The sequence below is a fragment of the Tachysurus vachellii genome, chromosome 9, assembly GCF_030014155.1.
Source record: "Tachysurus vachellii isolate PV-2020 chromosome 9, HZAU_Pvac_v1, whole genome shotgun sequence".
NCBI classification, from domain to species: Eukaryota; Metazoa; Chordata; class Actinopteri; order Siluriformes; family Bagridae; genus Tachysurus; species Tachysurus vachellii.
Genome location: NC_083468.1, coordinates 23711869 through 23733625, shown reverse-complemented (window position 1 = coordinate 23733625; position 21757 = coordinate 23711869). Strand labels below are relative to the sequence as shown.

Genomic DNA, 21757 nt, shown 5'->3' with positions numbered 1-21757 from the left:
TTAACCCATCCAAAGTGCACACACACAGCAGTGAACACACACACTGTGAACACACACTCGGAGCAGTGGGCAGCCATTTATGCTGCGGCGCTCGGGGAGCAGTTGGGGGTTCGGTGCCTTGCCGACCCGAGACTCGAACCCACAGCCTTAGGGGTTAGGAGACAGACTCTCTAACCATTAGGCCACGACGCCCCAATACTTTAGGATACATTACAATATCCTAAATATATACAAAATCGGAATTACTAGATCATTGCGTCTATATTTACATTTTTATTTTCAGTGCAGTGCATCAAAATGTATTTGAAATGATCAAACAAACAAATAACATTCATTCATTCATCTTCTTCCGCTTATCCGAACTACCTCGGGTCACGGGGAGCCTGTGCCTATCTCAGGCGTCATCGGGCATCAAGGCAGGATACACCCTGGACAGAGTGCCAACCCATCGCAGGGCACACACACACTCTCATTCACTCACGCACTCACACACTACGGACAATTTTCCAGAGATGCCAATCAACCTACTATGCATGTCTTTGGACCGGGGGAGGAAACCGGAGTACCCGGAGGAAACCCCCGAGGCACGGGGAGAACATGCAAATTCCACACACACACAAGGTGGAGGCGGGAATCGAACTCCGACCCTGGAGGTGTGAGGCGAACGTGCTAACCACTAAGCCACCGTGCCCCCTACAAATAACATGATGTTTCTTTTTTTTTTTAAGTTGGTATTGATCACTTGCTGATCAGATGCCGAGGATGGCTCCACAGGAACAGACCGGATATCCCTGGGTTTACTGTGGATTTACTTTAAGTCTCCAGTGATCAGTTCTTTCTGACTTTAACACAATCGACTTCATATTAAATCCAGAACAATTTCTCTGATTAAACGATTCTACATTTTGAGCATATTTTACACGTAGAAAGGAAATTATTTAATTGCACTATCTGGTGTCGCCTAGAAGAGGATGAGTTTTTATTCACCAGTCCATCACCGATACCTCTGGCTTACTTGTAAGGGATAAAATGTGTAATTGTTTATCCTGGATTAATATATTTCTGTAAAGCATCTGTATGATAATGTCCATTGTTAAAAATGCTATACAAATACAATTAATTTGACATTAAAAATAATATTAATAAATATTATTATTAAACAATGTTATACATGAATATTAAATATTTAATTCTTTGTGTAAGCACATCTGAAATTCAGATCAGTAATATTACAGATCAGTAATAGTGAAAAGATAATATATAATATTTTATTTTTTTGTATTTTTATGTAATTAACTTATTACGTTTCTACCTAAACAAGTAGGTAAATTTAACATCTGTTATTGATTTATATTATTTTATTTTCAGTCCACATTAATAATTTTCTCTCAGTTTTTTACACATACAAATCTATCTTTTTCCTTTTTCTTATTGTTTTACAGGTTTAATGAGTAAACTATACATTTACATGTTTTTTATAAAAAGTTTATTTATAAGTCTCTGTTGGTATGTGGCGCAATAAAGGCGTAAGTTCCAAAGCTGTTAGGCGTAGTTTTAGACGTAGCCACTTCCTTTCTGGCTCAATATATACAAATTGCAGAAGACAACACAAGACAAGATTGCAGATCACACACAAGAACCTGAACCTGTCAAAAGCCTGATACCACATTCAACCTCAACCAACCACATTATTCAATTTTCTGCAGTTCATCTAAACGTAAGTAACAGATCCTGAGAGCAGGAGACCTGGAAAAGGAAAAGATTTGATTTGGGCTTTGTTTTTTTTTTTAGTTAGGAAGGAAAGATATTGATTTATATAGATAAGATAGATTATTTTATTAAATTATATAGATTAGATTTTAGTTATAATTATATAGATTATATAGATTATTTTGGCTTATACCCTTTTTATAAGTCTTCACTCTTATGTCTGTGGCCGAGTCCAGGTCCTGTTCCATATTAGATGTTTCAGAAGATAAAGAGCAGATTAACATTTAATACAAACTTTGTCAAAATGTAAATCACAAAATATCTTTCTGCTCTTGTCCTTCCCCTCACAGATAAAATGGATGACTATGATGATTATGCAACATATGATTTCTCCAACCTAACAGACCCATGTGGTGGTGAAAAAAACTGTACGCTGTTCGACAAAACTGACATATCCCTGCTCGGTTGGCGTCACTGGTTTGCGCTAATCTGCTATGCGATAGTCTTCTTGTTGGGTGTCCCTGGCAACGGTCTTGTCGTCTGGGTGACTGGATTCAGGATGCCCCGTTCAGTTAATGCCCAGTGGTTTCTGAACCTGGCCTTGACTGACCTTCTGTGCTGTTTATCCCTACCCCTGCTCATGGTACCGCTGGCTCAAGATATGCACTGGCCCTTTGGTCCGTCAGCCTGCAAATTACTGAATTGCCTACTGTATCTGTTTATGTACTGCAGCGTGCTGATATTAACGATCATCAGTTTGGACCGCTTGCTCCTAGTCACTCGGCCTGCTTGGTGCCAGAACTGGAGGCAGCCGCATTTGGCTCGTTGGGTCTGTCTGGGTACCTGGGTGATGGCACTAATTGGGACCATTCCCCAGTTCTTCCACATGGTTGAAACGGATCATGGGTCGAAGAAAGTGTGTCATGGCCATTACTTAAATGAGGGGCATGCTTGGGCCATGGTTGCGATGCGTTTCCTGTTTGGTTTTCTTCTACCTTTCATTATAATCTGTTTCAGCCATTGGGCAGTGTACAAGAGGGCACACAAGAAGAAAAACGAGAGGTCGACACGTACCTTGAGGGTCATCCTAGCTGTAGTGATCACTTTCTTTGTGTGCTGGATTCCCTTTCATATGATTGACATTGTTATGCTTATATGGAATAAAGCAGTGGACAAAACAAAGGCAAACCTTCACCTGGCGCAGACATTAGCTCTCTGCCTGGCTTACTTGAACAGCTGTCTGAACCCGTTGCTCTATGTTTGCCTGGGCAGAGGGTTTAGGGAGAGCTTGACTAAGACCCTGAAGAGTGTACTCAACTTTGCTTCAGAGGAGCCAGCTCGAGGAACCAGTATGACATTAACCACCAAGAGCATCACCGACACAAACTATGGAGAGACCAGAGGTCTCAGTCAAAAAGAGCTTTCTAGGAGATAGATGCAAAACATTGCTCTGCTCCACACACACACACACACACACACACACACACACACACACACACACACAGAAATAGATAAAAAACAGCAAGTGTGTCTGTGGGTCACACAGAGAGTACCTGAGCTGCTCTGAGCTATAATGATACACCAGAGCAACAGTCGAGGAGCATAAAGATCTTTTCAATACATCACTCTATACATCATACATCATACCTGCCTAAATATTATCCATCTGCTTATCTATCCATCCATCTATCCATCCATCTATCCATCCATCTATCCATCTGGCTGAATTCTTTCAGCAATACAATTTATATATAAATAAATGTAAATCATTGATCAGGTATGTCACGTTGACTCCAGCAACTGTTTCAGCATGTTTGTAATTTCAAATCATTTTGCTGTTCTCTTTGACTTGAGTGTCACTGTACTGTAGGTAATGTCAAGTCATGAAGAAATGAAAACAAATGTGTCAATAATGTGTTTGTGCAGCTAATTTTAATGCAGCTAATATATGTATATATTGCCATATGTATTTTAAATGATCCATATAGATATTAATAAATAAAGTGATATCATATTTTAATAAATATTTCCTCAGTTCTAGTTTAGTTCTACAGTAATTTCATTCTGTAACATCTTACTCTCACAGCTTAATTTATTATTCAGTCTTTCAGCTTAATGTATATTACTCAGTGACTAGCAGCGCAATGTATTCAGCTACACTATATTTAACAGTAGTTATAAGGTTTACGATCGTACGGACTTTACCTAGCCTACTGTAGATTCATCTTTCAGACTGGTTTGAACTGGAATTTTAACTTAATTAGCGCAGTAAAAGGAGAAATTTCGGTTAAGATTACAAAATGAGCACACAGTAAACAGGATGTTGAGCAAACTCGGGCTCCTGCTTTGACACTTCTTCTAACTCCAAAATGCATGCAAATACAAACTTTATGCAAATGCAAAATTGCATGCAATCTTAAAGATTATGACTCTTGGTTATGGATTAAAAAGTGCCTCGTTCAGGACTTTTTTTATTTAATGAGGAAATAAATTCTAAATATATGAAATTGCTCAACAGTTTTGACAAGTTCTGTACAACTGACAGGAAACGTTTTTTTTTAATAAGAAGTGACCTAAGCAGGATCCTAAAACCTACAGCTTGTTTAATATAAAGTGGTAATAGAAAAATATTAATAAGCATCATCATCATCATCATCATCATCATCATCATCATCATATGTCTGAACAGTTTAAATGTCATTAGTGTGATCAATTAATAGATTGTGTGTGTGTGTGTGTGTGTGTGTGTGTGTGTGTGTTGATCACAATACAAGGATAAAATTAGATCCTTGGACAATCTGTAAAAATGTAAATGAACTAAAACAATAAAATTAATTGATCAGTTATTGACCTGGTGACGGAACAAATTTGTGCTCTGGCTTATAACAAGTTTGCAATATTTCTTTCTGTGTGCAAGTAACTTGTCATTTCAGTATCGTGACCAAATACTGTATATGATTGTTAAACGGATCTGAAACTTGAAATGTGGAAGAAAATATTATTTTGTCAGCATCTTGTGTATAGATGTTTTTTTCAGAGGCACATTCCTTTAGTACAAATACATTTTTTATCATTAAAACAAAAAAATGATAAAAAAAAAATAATTAAAAAAATATATTTATATGTTTATGTTATTATTTGTCTCATTTATAGTCTTGCAATAAATAATAATAAACCACATAATAAAATGCAAAAAGAAATATAAAAAAATAAATAATAAAAATTGCATCTTTACTGTAAATTGTAAAATAAAACCTAAAAGCTTAAAATATTTAAAACTAATAAAATAATAATCACAAATATGAATATATGAGCTGAAAGCCAATATTTTTATGCCTCTCATATATCCAGATTAAAGAGAATTACACGGTGAAAACATTAATAAAAGTATCTACAGTTAAAAAATATAATCGAAGGCATTCATGAAGAATTGATGTGAAACTTCTTAATTTATTCTGGTGCCTCTCTAATTAATCCCCTCTTTACTCCTTCACTGACTTTTGGTGACCAGACGCGACGAGGCAAAATCCGTTTTTTAATCGGCCCCTCCAGGATTTCTTGATTTTCTGATTGCAGTAAATTAAAACAAACTCAGTGAGATTTGGAATAGCTTGCAATTTTTTTTCAAAATGGCCACAGATCTTCCACAGCATTGGGCCAAGACGGGTTGTGGGACATCATCACAACACACATTTAGTCAAAACCCCATCCCTTTGTGTGTGGAACATACTGTAAGTAGAGCTATTAAAGAAGGTCAGTACATATGTGTCTTCACTGGTAGGAGTCATGTGAATCATGTGAATCAGGTAGGAGTCAAGAAGAATCATGTGCTCGCAATTTCACATTTCAGATAGCAAGTTATTTATTTATTTATTTATTTATTCATTCATTCATTCATTCATTCATCTTCTACCGCTTATCCGAACTACCTTGGGTCACGGGGAGCCTGTGCCTATCTCAGGCGTCATCGGGCATCAAGGCAACACACCCTGGATGGAGTGCCAACCCATCGCAGGGCTTTATTTATTTATTTATTTATTTATTTACTCAGCAAAAGCAAGCAACAATCACAAAAAAAAAAAAAAAAAAAAAAAAAAAACTTTGCAAAAATCCTGCAGGGACTGACACAATGTTCAAGAGATCTTTGGAATATTTTTTATAACCAAATATATTTGATAATCAACCAGATCTTTGCTATTTACCCTCACAAACACTTCAGGGAGCCTTCAGGGAACTTGCACCACAACCAGTTTCACAACCGTGTTTCACATCAATAGGCCATGAATATTTCTGCATTCACAATTTTTGTATTTTGTATTTGCACAAAGAAAAAAAAAACATAAAAAATAAAATTTCACACTTTCTGTACACTGTGAACTGAAGTGTGGCTAAAAAGCAGCTATTAGTCAGATATTCTGTTTAATTTAGTGAGAACTGTGGACATGTGTAGAGCTGCAACTTATGAGAGAACAAAACGTGTTTTTTATAAAGAAAAATTCCAAAACATAAAAGTGTGGTGAGAATCTTGAGCCATTCTAAGCATTACAAGAGTAAAAAGATTTCTAGGAGGCATTTTGAGGTATGAGACTATATAAGCTCCAGAATATTTGGATAATCAATTGAAACAAACAAACAAACAAACAAACAAACAAACAAACAAACAAACAAACAAAATAAATAAATAAATAAATAAATAAATAAATAAATAAATAAATAAATAAATAAATAAATGATACACATCAAAGAGGGGGGCACGGTGGCTTAGTGGTTAGCACGTTCGCCTCACACCTCCAGGGTTGGAGGTTCGAATCCCGCTTCCACCTTGTGTGTGTGGAGTTTGCATGTTCTCCCCGTGCCTCAGGGGTTTCCTCCGGGTACTCCGGTTTCCTCCCCCGGTCCAAAGACATGCATGGTAGGTTGATTGGCATCTCTGGAAAATTGTCCGTAGTGTGTGATTGTGTGAGTGAATGAGAGTGTGTGTGTGTGTGCCCTGTGATGGGTTGGCACTCCGTCCAGGGTGTATCCTGCCTTGATGCCCGATGACGCCTGAGATAGGCACAGGCTCCCCGTGACCCGAGTAGTTCGGATAAGCGGTAGAAGATGAATGAATGAATGAATATATATATAATCATTTAGATTTCTGGTGAATGTGGTAAGGTCTACCAATAAGTTGGACTATCCATTGGATGGTTGTGAGTTCAAATCCCAGGTCCACCAATTGTCCACTGCTGGGCCCCTGAGCAAGGCCCTTAACCTTTAATGGTGTATAAATCTGATAAAATGCAAGATGCTCTGGAAAATGGTTTGTGGCAAATGCTATAAAAATGTAATTTGTAGTCCAATTATTTTAGTATACGTTTAATTAAATTCTTCTTAGAAAAATGTTTCTAGTGAAACAGAATATGTTTCTTTCTGTGTGCTTGTTAAGTAACTTGTTATTTCAGTATCATGTCCATATGATTGTTATATGGATCTGAAACTTTAAATGTGGAAGAAAATATTCTTTTTGTCAGCATTTCTGTTTATCTTGTGCATAGATGTTTTTTCAGAGTCATATTCCTTTTGTACAAATATTTTCTTTTATCATTAAAACAATTACAAATTGTAAAAATAATTTTTAAAATATATTTATATCTTTACGTTATTATTTGTGTCATTTATACATCCTTGCAATAAATAATAATAATAATCACATAATAAAATAAAGAAATAAATAATAAAAATTGCATCTTTATTGTAAATTGTAAAAATAAATACTAAAAGATTAAAATATTAAAAAGAATAAAAAATGACATAAATAATAAATATAATAAAAACTAATAAAATAATAATCACAAATATGAATATATGTGCTGAAAGACGATATTTGTTTGCCTCTCATATACCCAGATATTAAAGTGAATTACATAATTGTTCACCTACAACCTGGAACACAAATGCACTGAAGTCACGAATCTGCATCAAACACTACATAATATTAAAATATGCTGAAAATATTAATAAAAGTATCAACAGTTAAAATATATAACATAAAAGTGCTGTGAGAATCTTGATCCATTCTAAGCATTACAAGAGTTAATATGTTTATATACACACACACAATCATTCAGATTCACCAGGAATCTGAATGATTATTTTATACATATATATATATATATATATGTATAAAATAATCCTTCAGATTCCTGGTGAATGTGGTAGTGTATTCGGTAAGGTCTACCAATGTGTTGGACTATCAGTTGGATGGGTGTGAGTTTAAATCCCAGGTCCACCAAGTGTCCACTTCTGGGCCCCTGAGCAAGGCCCTTTACCTTTAATTTCACTGGTATATAAAATTAGATAAAATTTAAGTTTCTCTGGAAAAGGGTTTGTGGCAAATGCTAAAAATGTTTTATTTGTTAAACATATTAGTATATGTTTAATTAAATGATAAAAAATACTATCTTCTGCATCTTTGTTTTATATTTTAAATATCTGGTTTGTTTATTATGTTGGCTTTGTAGAAGCCAACATTCTGTTTTCCGTTATAATCTTTTTATTAATGGTGCTTGCAAAGCAACATTCTTACTATTGTGCATACTCTTCTGGACAAAACTTCGGCGTGTAACTTGTCCTAGACCCATGAATGACATGTCAAATCGACCGGCTCATTGAGGAGAGGTGTGCTCTTTTCTAAGCGATCCGAGTACCGGTACTTCCGGTACCGGGTCTCAAAGTGGCCTTTTTTCCCATAGACTCCCATTATAAATTTTGGAGGTTTATAACTCGGCAAGCTTTCGAACTATCTACACCAAACTCGGCCAGCTCCTTTAGGGTGATACTCTGAACAAACTTTTAAATTGGTGTACTGACTGGTCTTTCGGTTGTGCAGCAGCCCCGCCCCCAAAATATGCAAAATCAAAAAACTTTTTATCAAAACACTCAGAACAACGAGGGGAACTTCCTCACAGGTATTTTGATGACGGCACTCGACACCACGTGACGTCACGTGTAGCCCCGCCCCCAAAAATTAGCACAACATGGACATGTCATATATCAAAACACTCAGCCCAATGAGGGGAAGTGCCTCACGTGTATTCTGGTCACATCACGTGACGTCACGTTATGTCACATGAAAATAAAAAAATTAGCACAACATGGACATGTGACATATCAAAACACTCAGCACAATTAGGGGAACTGCCTCACGTGTATTCTGCTCACGTCACGTGACGTCACGTGATGTCACATGAAAATCAAAAATTTGCACAACATGGATATGTGACATCAAAAATCGAGGAGAACTGCCTCACGGGTTTTCGGATCACATCACATGCTCATGTCCGCTCGCCTCCAAAAGTATTGGCACCCTAGTGGTCCAGTAGCTTTCACAATCTTTCTGTCCACTTGCCTCCAAAAGTAACACTGACCCTTATGTCCACTCGCCTCCAAAAAGCACCGGCCTTTGCGAATATTTGCACCGTCGAAGCCAACATCAAAGTTTGTTGCGACGAACTTTACAAATCTAGTTTTAGAAATTCTTTCTTTCTTTCTTTCTTTCTTTCTTTCTTAGAAAAAAGTTTGTAGTAGAGGCAGATCTGTAAAACAATCAAAGAATCTTTTTTTTAAATTGGTGCAATATGCAACATTGCATAGGAAATATATAACATAGAAAATAAATCAATTTGATATTTTTGGCATTTTGCCATAACTTAATTCTGTTCATTGTGTAGATGCTCAGTGTGAATGTGAAGGTTTCAGCACAAGTCAGGAATCAGGTTAGACCATAAAAAAAACAATCAATGCTGTAGTTCAGTTGCACCATTGTAATGTACATAGATCAAAACAGACACGATCGGATGTGTGTAACCATGTTTTTAAAATCTCACCCCAAGACATAAGGGTAGGGGCGGGCAAGGTTGTTTCAGGCTCTGTTGGCTTTTAAACTGAGACTCTGAGAGCTTTTTTGACAGAAGAATTTCCATGACACTGTGTCCTATTCATTGTCAAGATGTGTAATGAAAAGGGTTGATAATATAAAAGCTTTATTATCATCATGCAGTAAAAGGGAATCAGAAAGCGTTTCCAAATACTTAAAAAATCTGCATCTAAAATGCAAAGATGCTGGAATAAAAACAGCAGGCAAGACAATACTTCATTATGTACAAAACTTTGTGACAGAGCGCATTCACAGAAATAGTTTTAAACATTTGTTTTATGTTTAAATGTACAGATTCTTACAGCTTTCAGAATGGCTATTTCTCACATGGAGGTCGGCAGTGCTATCACAAGACAGCAACAACTTACATTCAACTGATACACTGGGTGGCATCAAGCTCATACTTAAAGAACAACTCCAGATAAGTTTGATTTTCTGGACATTCAGGACTTTCTGCTGAAGGTTTATTCAAAGGCATCAACTTACTTTCTGTGAGAAAGAAAGCAAACATGCTGGAACTTTCCAAGGCCAGCCAAGGCTCCTGCTATTGTATGAGTCATATGACTTTGACCTGGAGCTTGGAGATCATGTCTCACACACCATAGAGCTTCTACCTGCAAATAAATAACATTAGGTGTCTTTACTGTAGGTGACCTCTTACTCATTACTAGCAATAACTTCAGGGTGTCCAGATTGGGTAGGAAATAAAATCTCATGACAACAGGAAAAGGTTACTGGAGTTGTTCTTTTGGATCCCCATGACACAAATACCTATGTGTTGGAAGAGTTCAGGTTAATTAAATTCAGTAATAAATCCATGCTTGTGTGAGATTTGCAACCCTTAAGAGCAAAATGCATATCTTGTTAGGAGATCTCATGTAGTATAAACATTAAACTCCATATGGCTTGTCAAGGGGACATCATTACATTCTTTACAAAAGAAGGTTATGAGAGAAAACATTCGGAATTAACTTGACATAGTGTTACATAGTACAAAGATAAACAGTACAAAAAATGGGGGGAAAAGTAGAGCAGGTGGTTAATTACCTGCAGTGGCCCACTTCAGGCACTTCATATGAAATGCACTAAAGTAAGTCTGAATCTAAACACACAAAATTCTTCTTGCTTCCTGAAGTTATTCTATCTAGGATATGCACCAAAGAGAAGAACTATCTTTAGCCATTATCCAAGTTCAGGGATATGTTTTGAGTAAGATGCGACATGGTATCGTTCAGTGTTATGTCCATCTTAGGACTAGTGATCCTCACTCATACTTTTGTCTTCATTCATTCTTTTGTCTTTTAACTTCCTTCGCAGGGTTGTGATTAATGTAGAGCTTATCCCAAAAACACTGTGTGCAAAGTGGAAATATAGCCTGGAGGGGATACCAGTCAATGGCAGAGAGACAGTCCACTGACCAGCATTATTATGTGGGGGATAACAAAAGAAGAAGAAGAAGAAGAAGAAGAAGAAGAAGAAGCCTTTCTTTGTCATATACAGTATACATTACAGCACAGTGAAATTCTTTTCTTTGCACATCTCAGCTTCAAAAGCCATGATACAGCACCTCAGGAGCAAAGAGAGTTAAAAGCCTTGCTCAAGAAACCAACAGTGACAACCTGGTGTTACTGGGCCTTTAATCCCCAACAACAACCCAGGGCCTTACCTGTTTGGGCTACAACTGCCATAGGGAACACATTTAGATATGACATAGCAGCAACAATACCTACTGCTGTACCATGACACCCGGCACATGATTAAATATTCGCAAGTCAGGAATATGAGTTTGGTCTTGATCACTAAAAAAACAAAAGGGAAAGTTTGTTGAAAACAAGTCTCTCACCCAGAGAATCCAAAAGTGTGTTTGTGTGTTCTCAAGTTTCCATACTTAGCCAGCATTGTAAATTGTACAGTAGTTTCCATAACATTCAACTAGGTCAGAATTTGGACATATATTAAAATCCAGCTTTGGGTGGACAGATTCCACTTTCTAATACCAGACACCAACACCGGAAGCACAGCATATACCAAATGAATCTCAAATGCCCAAGACTATACAGTGGTCATGACCTTTAGTGAGCCTGAGCGGAAACGCAGGATCTTCCTCTTTAGTGCATGCGAGGCTTTGATCCTGACTATAGCAGTAGGTGCATTCTGGGAGAAAGAAGGCACATATGGGGGCACTTGTTGAGGCCAGACAAGGCCCCCACTGTCATCTGAGTCACTTGACTTTGAGCTGGAAGCTGGGGAGCATGTCTCACTCAAACTGGAGTCAGATCCTTCTCCCTGAGTTCCTCTAGCATTTGAGTCATTCCCAATGTGGTGGTCCTGCTCAGTGTACTTAGTACACAAATATGGGCTGATCTGAAAAGGTAGGTGTGTGTCTCTGAGCAGTCGTTCTTCTGCTCTGAGCAACGTCGCCTTCTCTTCTTGACTGAGGTCCACCGTGGAGCTCCAGGGTCTCTGACTGGACATATAATCTTCACTGAAACTGTGTATGTCTGTATCCCACCCCATTGTGTGATAGCCATGCTCTGGTTCATTGGTAAATCCTTGCGATTGGAAGCTACCTTCAGATCGAGACTGGTTGGTTGTCTTTATATGCCTCTGCCCGACCGATGACCATCTTTCCTCCTGATACAGTCTGCCTAAGGGCAGCTGATGTGCCAGTTCCAGAGATATAGGTGTCCAGTCTTGCTTGGGCGATTCAGAAGTTAAAGGTAAAGAAACACAGGGATGATTAATACAGTGTGAATCTATATCAGCCACAATAGTGGGTAAGTCTATGGAGGAGCTTGGATCTTTGCAAGCCTGTGAGAAGAGATCAGTCTCATTTCCTACATAGTACCTATCCTGTAATGTATTTTCATCACTAAAGATTTCCCATTTTTGCCACTCTGAATTTTCAGCTTGATCACAGTAGTCAGGTGGATAAGAATGTAGTTCTTGCCAGTGATCAGGAGCACAACTGAGGACTTCTGTAGAGGAGAGTGTTTGGTTGAGGCTATAGCGTTGTAGAAGACCCAAAATATAGGTCTCCACACGCATGGCTTGCTGAATGTCTTCTTCCGTGGGGCCCTCATCCACCTCGACAGTGGGACCTTGATGATCACAATGGATCCCAATGGGGCCACTATCCTCATTTAAATGAATAATGGGAGCCACGTCAGGTTTATTCACGTCCTCTCCATTTGGAGTTTGACCTTTTGACCACAGCGATCCATTGTCATCATCCTCGGCATCCTCAATTCCTTCTGCGATGCCCTCTAAAGGGGAGTACGGGGCAGAGAGTGAACGGGGCAGAAAAGCATGCAAGTGTCGTGGCCTTTGACCCTCCCAGTCCTGCATGTACGTGTCTTCTGGGAAAAGGGAAGGAAATTCAGTATTACTATCTAGATCAAAACTGAGATTTTTCATATATTTATAACTAATGCAATTTTAATATACCTTACAAGGTATTAAGCAGTATATTTTTTATACTGTTAAGAAACTACTCTGCATTATTCTGACCAAACTTGTTCACGCTTGTCAGCTCGTATGAACGCTGCAATTCATCAAAAGTCTCTTTTTAGAGGTTTCATTTTGACTGTGGCATTTTCATGTGGTATGAAAAAAAATAAACAAAAGATAGATCATGCAGCTCGACTCTAACGCATCCCCTCATAGACCTGATGTAGGAGATACTGATATATTTTCTGTAGCTGCAGCTTTGACAATATTGCCAATAACTGCAGGGTAAATCACACTAAATGAATGTACTCTCTTTAATGCATTATTGTTTTTTAGTAACAGATCCTTCAGCAGGACTCGATACCAAAGACAAATGTATAATCATTGATATGGGGAACTTTTCTACTTGGGAATGTTTATATAACCTTTATGGAAGGAGTCTCCAGTGTCAGCATGACTTGAGGGGGGACAATGACAAATGACGAAGAAGGTTGGAAATAATAGGAAATTAACAAGGACAGGAAGATCCACATACAGAAATATCCAAGAGCAGACCTTGAGTCTGGGAAATAAGGAATCAGAAAAACAGGACATTAGGTCACTTAGGAGGCGTATGAGGTAATTCTGGAAAATAAGGGGAATTCTGAGAAGTTAGGTAAATGATTAGGCGGGGCTTTGAGGGCAACTTTGAGAAATAATGGGTAATTGTATGTAAGGTATGTAAATTAAAATAGGAGGTGCCTAGAGGCACCAGAGCATATATTGAGGTGATGTTCTTGGGGAGGGGGGCATCTTTTTTGGGTTGCAAGGGAATGCTCTTTTGGGTTTTTATTTGTTACTTTTAACTTAGACATTTTTCCTTGAGCTCAATGGAATTGTTGGCTGGTTGGCTGCAATAAAGAAGTTTGCTCATTCTCATCCAGGTCTGAAGAGTCTTCTCATTGTTTTATTTGTATTAATGTTAGTGCTATCAGTGAAGTTTAATTAAAATAATTGATATTTGGCTAAAAGTCTATAAGTACAAATCACCCTGCGATATGTCCACTTGGAGGCGGGCTCTAAGTTCCGACAGTAGGAGTGTATATATTGTAGCTCCTATAACAGGAAGTTCCATATCATTAAATGTAATTTGATATTTATATACTATATATGGATAAAGAGTATATTATGTATTTGTAATGAATAAAAAACAGAAGTTGGCAAATTGGTGTAGTATTAGAGTAATCAAACACTTCAGGACACTACAGGATTAGAGCATAATCTACTTCACATTACCCAGTAACTGATGATTTTCCTATAATCACACACTCAGTGCTGTTTTATTCTTTGCGTAAACATCATTTACTAGCAGATTAAACAGATTATTACCAGTAAAGAGAATGTAATAGCAGAGTAATCATAATCAGTGAGCTCAGTGTGTATAAAAGGAGGATTAGTGAATATCTGGTGTACGGACTGACCCATCGATCTGCCTCTGTGGTTGTAGAAAGAAAGACTTGGAGAAGATCTCGACTGTCTTAATGAAGACTGAATTTCACTTTGCTCGTAAGAACCTGAGGAGACACACAACCGTACATCCGATGTCCAACACGATTTCACATTGCACAATAAAGACAGCATGAATACAATATGTTTTCCTCCATGTTGAGCTTGTACACTTTATGTAGCCTTTTTTTTAATCCTCTGATGAGGCAGTTTGCACTTTGTGAAGCAAGTGAACATAACAAAGAAGAGAGGTAGAGTGCTGAAGGAAAAATCAATCTTCTTAATGATTTTAATATTGAAGTGCCAAGCACAAAGCAGCAGCTTGGGTCTAAATAATGCTTGTGTGTATCTACTAAGACTTGTATTTTATTACGGTTTATACCACAGACAGTCATTCTGGATGTAATGAAAATCACATTTTAATGATTAAAGTTTAACGATACATGATCAATTCTATGGTATCATTTCTATTATATTTCTACAGTAATAACACACAGGGATTTACTGTATATGGCAGATGAACGCTAAGCTTCAGAGTAACTTGTTTGAATGTTTTCTGTGAAGTGATGTTTATTATTGACAAAATCTCCAGTGTCAGTGCTTTCTGAGGTAAAAAAAAAATAAAAAACTAAACCTAGGTGATTACAGGAACAAACTTGTTTCGTTGAAGCCTCACAGCATTAAACTGAACTATAAATGTGTATAAAAGTGTGTTTCATTAAAGGCAGGGTCTCCGATTTTTAAGAAATGCTTCAGAAAACTGATTCGGGCCGAATAATAAACAAAAATCAAAACAAAAATCAAAACAAACGTGTAGCCAATGAGCAGAAAGGGGCGGGGCTTGTCAATATGCGGCGGAGAGAGTGTTCAGTGCGCATGTGTGACATTAGCAGAAAGTGGTTTTAACATTGACTTGGAGGATAAAAACAAAGAAAGAAAGCGAAGAAAGACTTACGATAAGGTAAGAAGTAGGACGTGTTAATATAGGATCAGCTTTCCAGTGCTGGAGAGAACTGAAGGAGCAGGAAGTTGGTCACATATTCACAGATTGGAGTTTCCTGAGTCAATAACTCCTGAGCTAAACGCTGTTACTACACAAATAACACCTCTTTTCTATCGTAGTAATGTAGAGACGCAGCTACAACCACGTTTTGTGTAGTAACAGCATTTAGCTCAGGAGTTATTGACTCGGGAAACTCCAATCTGTGAATATGTGACCAACTTTACTTAAGACGCCGAGGCGCTTTTTTCCTTCTCGATAGGTGAGTAACGTTGGTTTTTCTTTGTTACACAGAACTAATATATGTCTTTGTCCTTTACATGATTATGCTTGTGTGTCATTTTTGCTTGTTTGTTTATCTGCAATCGTATTGTTCTTCCCTTCAGCTATGATAAAGACATTTCTTTCCATTAGTTGCCTGGGTTACGTATGTATGTGTGGGCGGAGCTATCAATACAGGGGTGGGGCCCATTTGGGTTAGGGGCGTGTTTGTTTTGGTGATTTTATATGTCAACACTGGCTTTCAAAAATTCTGTATTCACTGAAGTGATGAATAAAACACACTGCCCTATCGTTTGGGTTAACTACACACGCTGTCTTGTTTCTTTGACCTTTCTTTCTTTATATAATACATTTTTATATTTATTATCTAGCGATGTTGTTAAAGCTTAAGTGGTTGTTTTGTAGCCATTGTTTTTCTATATCATTGTAAATTTCCCTCTAGGTAGCAATGAGAACCTCAACAATGCATGTTTATGTGCGTCTGGATGTAGCACCTGAGCTCGACATGTGGTCCAGGTTGCCTTCTGTGTTGGAGTGCATTGTCATCTCACTGAGGTGCTGCTGCAGTACCGCCATCACACCACCGGGGGCATCCGGGAGCTGCTTCTACAATACACATCATAATGAAGGCAGATGAGTGTCAGGGTTTGTAATCCTAGATCTAGTCCATGTGTTTTCTGGACTTTTACAAATCTGATTTAATTTGTCTTAACACAAGTGTCGTATAAATTGCACAAGTCTCAGAAACTGCACAAGACTCTGAGCTTTTTCCATCTGGCACACATTTAACACACACTTTCTCTCTTATTCTATCTCTTATTATCCACCTAATCATTATTGAATTAGTGAAAGCTGTGAAAAGGAAATCTATCCTGAGTATCTCCCATCTTTGGAAAGCAGAAAATCCAATCATGATCTGCATTCTTATTAAGGCAATGCATAATTTATTAACTTTCTCCATGCAGTTCTGGTTAATTAGTGGAAACGATGTCTCTGGATGAGGACAAGGTATTAAAAGTGATCATTCTGGTAACAGTAAAATATACGTGTTGGTCAGCAAAGTGCTTCTGTGATTTCAATAATGAACAAACAACCAAAAAAAAAAAAACAGATGTGGTGAAATCCATCCATGTGGTCTGAGCAGACAAGAAGATGGAGCTTATTGTTTGATGTGTGTGTGTGTGTGTGAGAGTGTGTGTGTGTGTGTATGTGTATGTGTGTGGTATATTATCTGTTATTTAAACCACAACAAGAAGTGTGGAAAATTTTCCATTTTTATGTTTACATTAAATAAATGATTTTCTTAAAGGTTTAGTTTAATGATCTATCTATCTATCTATCTATCTATCTATCTATCTATCTATCTATCTATCTATCTATCTATCTATCTATCTATCTTATTATTAATAATAAGATCTTCTTGCCTTATGTTAAGCATCTGTGTGTATTAAATAACATGAATACTGACACAAAGCATGTAACATACATAACTACGTCTAAACTAAATAACATATTAATACGTCAAGAATTAAACACTGTTCAATCTGCAGATTTTTGCCGTCTGCACTCTTCTTTTCTTTCTTGCATTTTGGTTCCTTAATTATTTTTTTCATTTTCATTTCTCTCGTGCATTCAGTCCAGTTTAATTGTCAAGTTGTAATTTGTTTTCCATTTATGCAGCACTTACACAAGTGAATATTTTTCTTTATTCTCTCGCTTGTTTCGTTTGTTATTTGTATTTTTTCACTCTTTTGTTTTTGTTTGTTTGTTTATTCGTTCGTACATTCATTCATATATTCATTTATTCTCTCTCTTTCTCTCTCCCTCGATTTAAGGTGCCTTTAAAAGTGGCTTATTATCTTTAGCCCTCTGTAGAGAAAGTAAAGTTGGACTCAAAATAAATTCCATTATAATTGATTTCGCAGCTGCTTGTAATCTATTTGAAGTAGCTCAAGATTTTAGATTTACAATTCATTTAACTTTACATGCATTTGTCTATTTATATCATTAAAGTGTTTAGGACGTATCTCACAGTTTGAAAGTGTGAGTCTAAATTTCAATTTCAAAGAAACAATCTGCTTCTGTCTAAAAGCACAATAAACAGAAATAAAGGCTCAGAATGACAAATGAGTTTAAAATCTGCAGCCTACAGAGCGATAGGAAAACTGATTTGTTCCCTAAGCCCACTATCTGTCTGAAACAGTCTTCATTTACATAAATCCTCAATTTGAATCCCTATGAACACACACACACACACACACACACACAATCTCTGTCCTGAACACGTACGTAAGTTTATCTTGGATAAGTTTGTGACATCTTGTTCAGTCCGAATTTCACAGCCTCTAATGTTCGACGTGACCATGACTGTATTAATGCTGACGTGCATCCATGGCAACGTGTTTAAGTGATGGATGGCAGAGAATGAAAGAGGAAGACAAAGAAGAAAGAGAAAAGGGAAAGAGAAGCTGGAGTGAGACCAGGTCTTTGTGTGTTAATGTTTTTGTTTTGTGTTAATCGCTTTTGCCAGGCTTGTGTCTTTTCTGACTTCTCAGTCGATTGATTAAATGAAGGCTTGTAGAATTAAAGTGAACAACTGAATCTCATACTGTGCTTCAGTGAAAGTGGAATTCAATCTCCATGATGTTGCAATCAAACGCAAACAGCCTGCAGCTCAGAGCTGCCCTCTGTTCCCTCTGAGACCCCTTAGGACTTATCCAAAATTAATCTTCATATACTGTGTCAAGGTGTGCGCACACACACACACACCACACACACACACACACACACACACACACACACACACACAAATGTAAATTTATTTCAATATAAAAAGACCACACACCCACACACACCCACACACACACAGGAAGTAGCACACACTACACACAAAGGTCTCTGTGCCATGTTTTCTCCGTATAATCAGCAGTCTAGTCCTCTGACAAATGCCACCAGGTTCTGCGTGTAACGCTGCCTCACCTGCATTCATTTATTTTTACCCCAGCAGTGAATCAGTTATTACGACTCTAGGCCTCTGATCAGAACATTTAAACACTGGCATTAAGAGACAGAGCATCTCTTTAAGTCTTATCATCTTAGCTGTATTGTAATTTTGCCAAATGACTAAATGTGAAATGTAGGTCTATGAATCCTACAACACACTGAGGCTCAGCTCACATGGTGCTAATGAGCTAATTCAATGAATTAAACAGGATTACATGACACTGTGACGCTGTCTGCGCCATGATGCACATTTCAGATGTAATCTCCCAGCTTGCCTAAAGTAAAGCTAGGTACAATAAAGGCATTGTCACTGGAAAGCCCTTCTGTTGCACATAGAAACGTCAAGCCAAAAACATTATTAAGGTTTTAATATTTTAGGATTTTTAGCATGTATCTCCCAGTTTGAAAGTCTGAGTCTACTGCTGTCTAAAAGCACAATAAACAGAAATAAAGGCTGAGAATGACAAATAAGTTTAAAATCTGCAGACATAAAACATAAAAACAATCACTTAATATATATTTATAAATATGCATTTAGAAATATGCTGCATATGTGTGTGTGTGTGTGTGTGTGTGTGTGTGTGTGTGTGTGTGTGTGTGTGTGTGTGTGTGTGTGTGTATGTATGTATGTATGTATAAATCTGCATGAAAATAATAAATAAATCATGAGGTGGGGGAAGGCACATTAAAGAAAAAACAAACATTCTTCATATTTACTTAATATTCTTCTTCTTTGTGCTTTAGATTTTTGTTTCTAAATACATTTACATTTACATTTACATTTACAGCATTTGTCAGACTCACTTATCCAGAGCGACGTACATAAGTGCTTAAATCTCTAACATTGAATACATTAATGATGGTTCACTAGATTACATACTTAAGATACCATGAGTTTAAAACATTGTTCAAAGTTACAATGAAAAAGTTTCAAAAGTGTTTTTTTATTTTTTTTTATTTTGTTTGTTTATTTATTTATTCTACAAATAATCATTATTTATTATTATTTATTCTACAATTATTTAAAGGAATGAATTGTAGTAAACAAAAAACCTGATATATAATAAGTAATCTCACTGTGTGTTGATTTTGTTGAGTGTGATAAGTTTTCCTGTGGCACGTGCCAGTGACAACACGTTTGATTGACGTTTCTCGAGCATTGCTGGTTCGGGATCAAAGGGTTCGTGACTCCGGGGCTCGCGCTGTCCCGTGAGAGATAGAGTGCAGCTCATTAGTATTCCACTCCACTCGTCTTTTGTTTGATCCACCGAAATGGGGGCGGGGCCTCGGGGGAACAGGGGGTGGGATGTTTTTTATTTGATTATTTCATTATTTAATTTCTCTCAAAGGGCCACAGTGAAGCGTGTGCGAGTGACGTCAGTGTTGCACGTGCTGTGTTGTACAGAAGCGCGGTTTATTCATCTGCAAGCATTTCTTTTTTTTTTAACAAATGTATTGATTTTGCTATTTAGTTTTGACTGGGTTCTATAACTTGCTTTTGTTTTGTTTGTTTGTTTGTTTTTGAACATGTGTTGTGTTTCTTCTGCTCACAGATGCACAGATGACTGTAAGTCTATGCTGCATGCAGCTTGCAGGTGTTCATAGTGCACTTTTCTGTGTAAACGCATTGCAAAAAATAAAAAATAAAAATACAGACAAGTTTTTTCTTTCTTGTTTTCTTTTTTTTTATATATATATATATATATGAAATACTGCGTGTTTCGATATCTGTAAGTTGACTAGAAAGGAACAATGGACCATTAAAATGGGTCCAAACTCCACCCCCATCCCAAAGACGCATCAATTCCAGCTGTCAAAATAGCCTCACACATTACAAAGGGGCAGGGGATGCAATGCGTTTGAACTATAATCGAGACAGAAAAGATCAAATTAAAACCCTAATTAGATTCATGCACTTAGCTTCAGCACCTGCCTAAAATGTTTACGCAACCTTTACGCGCCGGAGAGGTTTAACTACCTTAATAACGCACCATGTTCTCCAGATGTATGCATACATTAGGAATTCTTTATGTTCCATTTTATTTGTTATTTATTCCTACACCAGTAATACTCACACGAAACCGAATGCAGATGTTTTCTATACCGACCTGCTGCCATTTCAGAGTCTCGTGCTCTTTCTCGGTGTCTCCATCTGCCAGGACGCACAGCACCAGTCTCTCCTGTCTCCGTCTGGCGGTTTCCAGCTCCCACAAGCTGTACACGACGTCCTCCAGGAGCTCCTTATTATTGCGGCTCGTCATGTGGAGAGAAATTCCGCGGTGCATCAGGACACAGAACTGCTTTCCTCAATCAACAAAACGATGTAAATCTCATTAACTCCAACACCAGGTTCGTGTGAAACGCCTTTGCAAAACGCCAAAAAACATCTTTATCCCTTTAGCCACAGCTTAAAGCGTCTTTTTTTAGTTTCTCCAGCTGTTCTCCACGTCAACTGAGCAGTACGCGCTGCTCTCACGCCTCTCATCCAGACGCACGATGAAATCGACGCTCTCCGTCGACTGAATCTTTGAATATTCATCCCAAGTCGCCTGCTATTGGATGCGAGCTCCTGCTGCAATCATGAATATGTGAACGTAATCCAGCGCGACTGCTTCCTATTAGCTTATCCAGCGTTTAATTTGCATACAGCGCGTGCGGCCCCAGGTTTTTCCCACCACGCGCATGAATGAACGAAGTCTCTCTATATTCTATCATATAAATAACAACATAAATAGATTAAATATGAAATGTAATGACATAAAATCAATTATGTAAATTATGATCTAATAATGCATTGCCAGTAATTCAGTTAAATTAATTAGTTAGATTAGTTAAAATAAATGTAATTAATTAATCAATAAAATAAAAAAATAAAATAAAGCACGGTTTTATATATATATATATATATA

At 37.4% G+C, this 21757-nt stretch overlaps 2 protein-coding genes across 2 annotated transcripts; one reads left to right on the top strand and one right to left on the bottom strand.

The window, feature by feature from the left end:
• The first annotated feature begins 1602 nt into the window (after positions 1-1602).
• Positions 1603-4577, top strand: c5ar1 (complement C5a receptor 1). Its single transcript, XM_060878308.1, has 2 exons — positions 1603-1717; positions 2061-4577. The coding sequence occupies exon 2, from the start codon at positions 2066-2068 to the stop codon at positions 3143-3145; it is 1080 nt and encodes a 359-aa protein (XP_060734291.1). The 5' UTR covers positions 1603-1717; positions 2061-2065; the 3' UTR covers positions 3146-4577.
• A 7103-nt stretch (positions 4578-11680) lies between these two features.
• Positions 11681-21326, bottom strand: LOC132851699 (uncharacterized). Its single transcript, XM_060878683.1, has 4 exons — positions 20957-21326; positions 16340-16451; positions 14539-14631; positions 11681-12987 (listed from the first exon to the last, which is right to left on the bottom strand). The coding sequence occupies exons 1-4, from the start codon at positions 21131-21133 to the stop codon at positions 11681-11683; spliced, it is 1689 nt and encodes a 562-aa protein (XP_060734666.1). The 5' UTR covers positions 21134-21326.
• Between the last annotated feature and the right edge of the window lie 431 nt (positions 21327-21757).

Excerpts from the sequence above, each read along its gene's own strand:
- c5ar1 (XM_060878308.1), top strand. The coding sequence starts at position 2,066 with ATGGATGACTATGATGATTATGCAACATATGATTTCTCCAACCTAACA.
- LOC132851699 (XM_060878683.1), bottom strand. The coding sequence starts at position 21,133 with ATGCACCGCGGAATTTCTCTCCACATGACGAGCCGCAATAATAAGGAG. Across the intron at positions 14,632-16,339 it reads GGACCACATGTCGAGCTCAG|GTTCTTACGAGCAAAGTGAA; the intron begins GTGCTACATCCA and ends GTGTCTCCTCAG. Across the intron at positions 12,988-14,538 it reads CCACAGAGGCAGATCGATGG|AAGACACGTACATGCAGGAC; the intron begins GTCAGTCCGTAC and ends CCCTTTTCCCAG.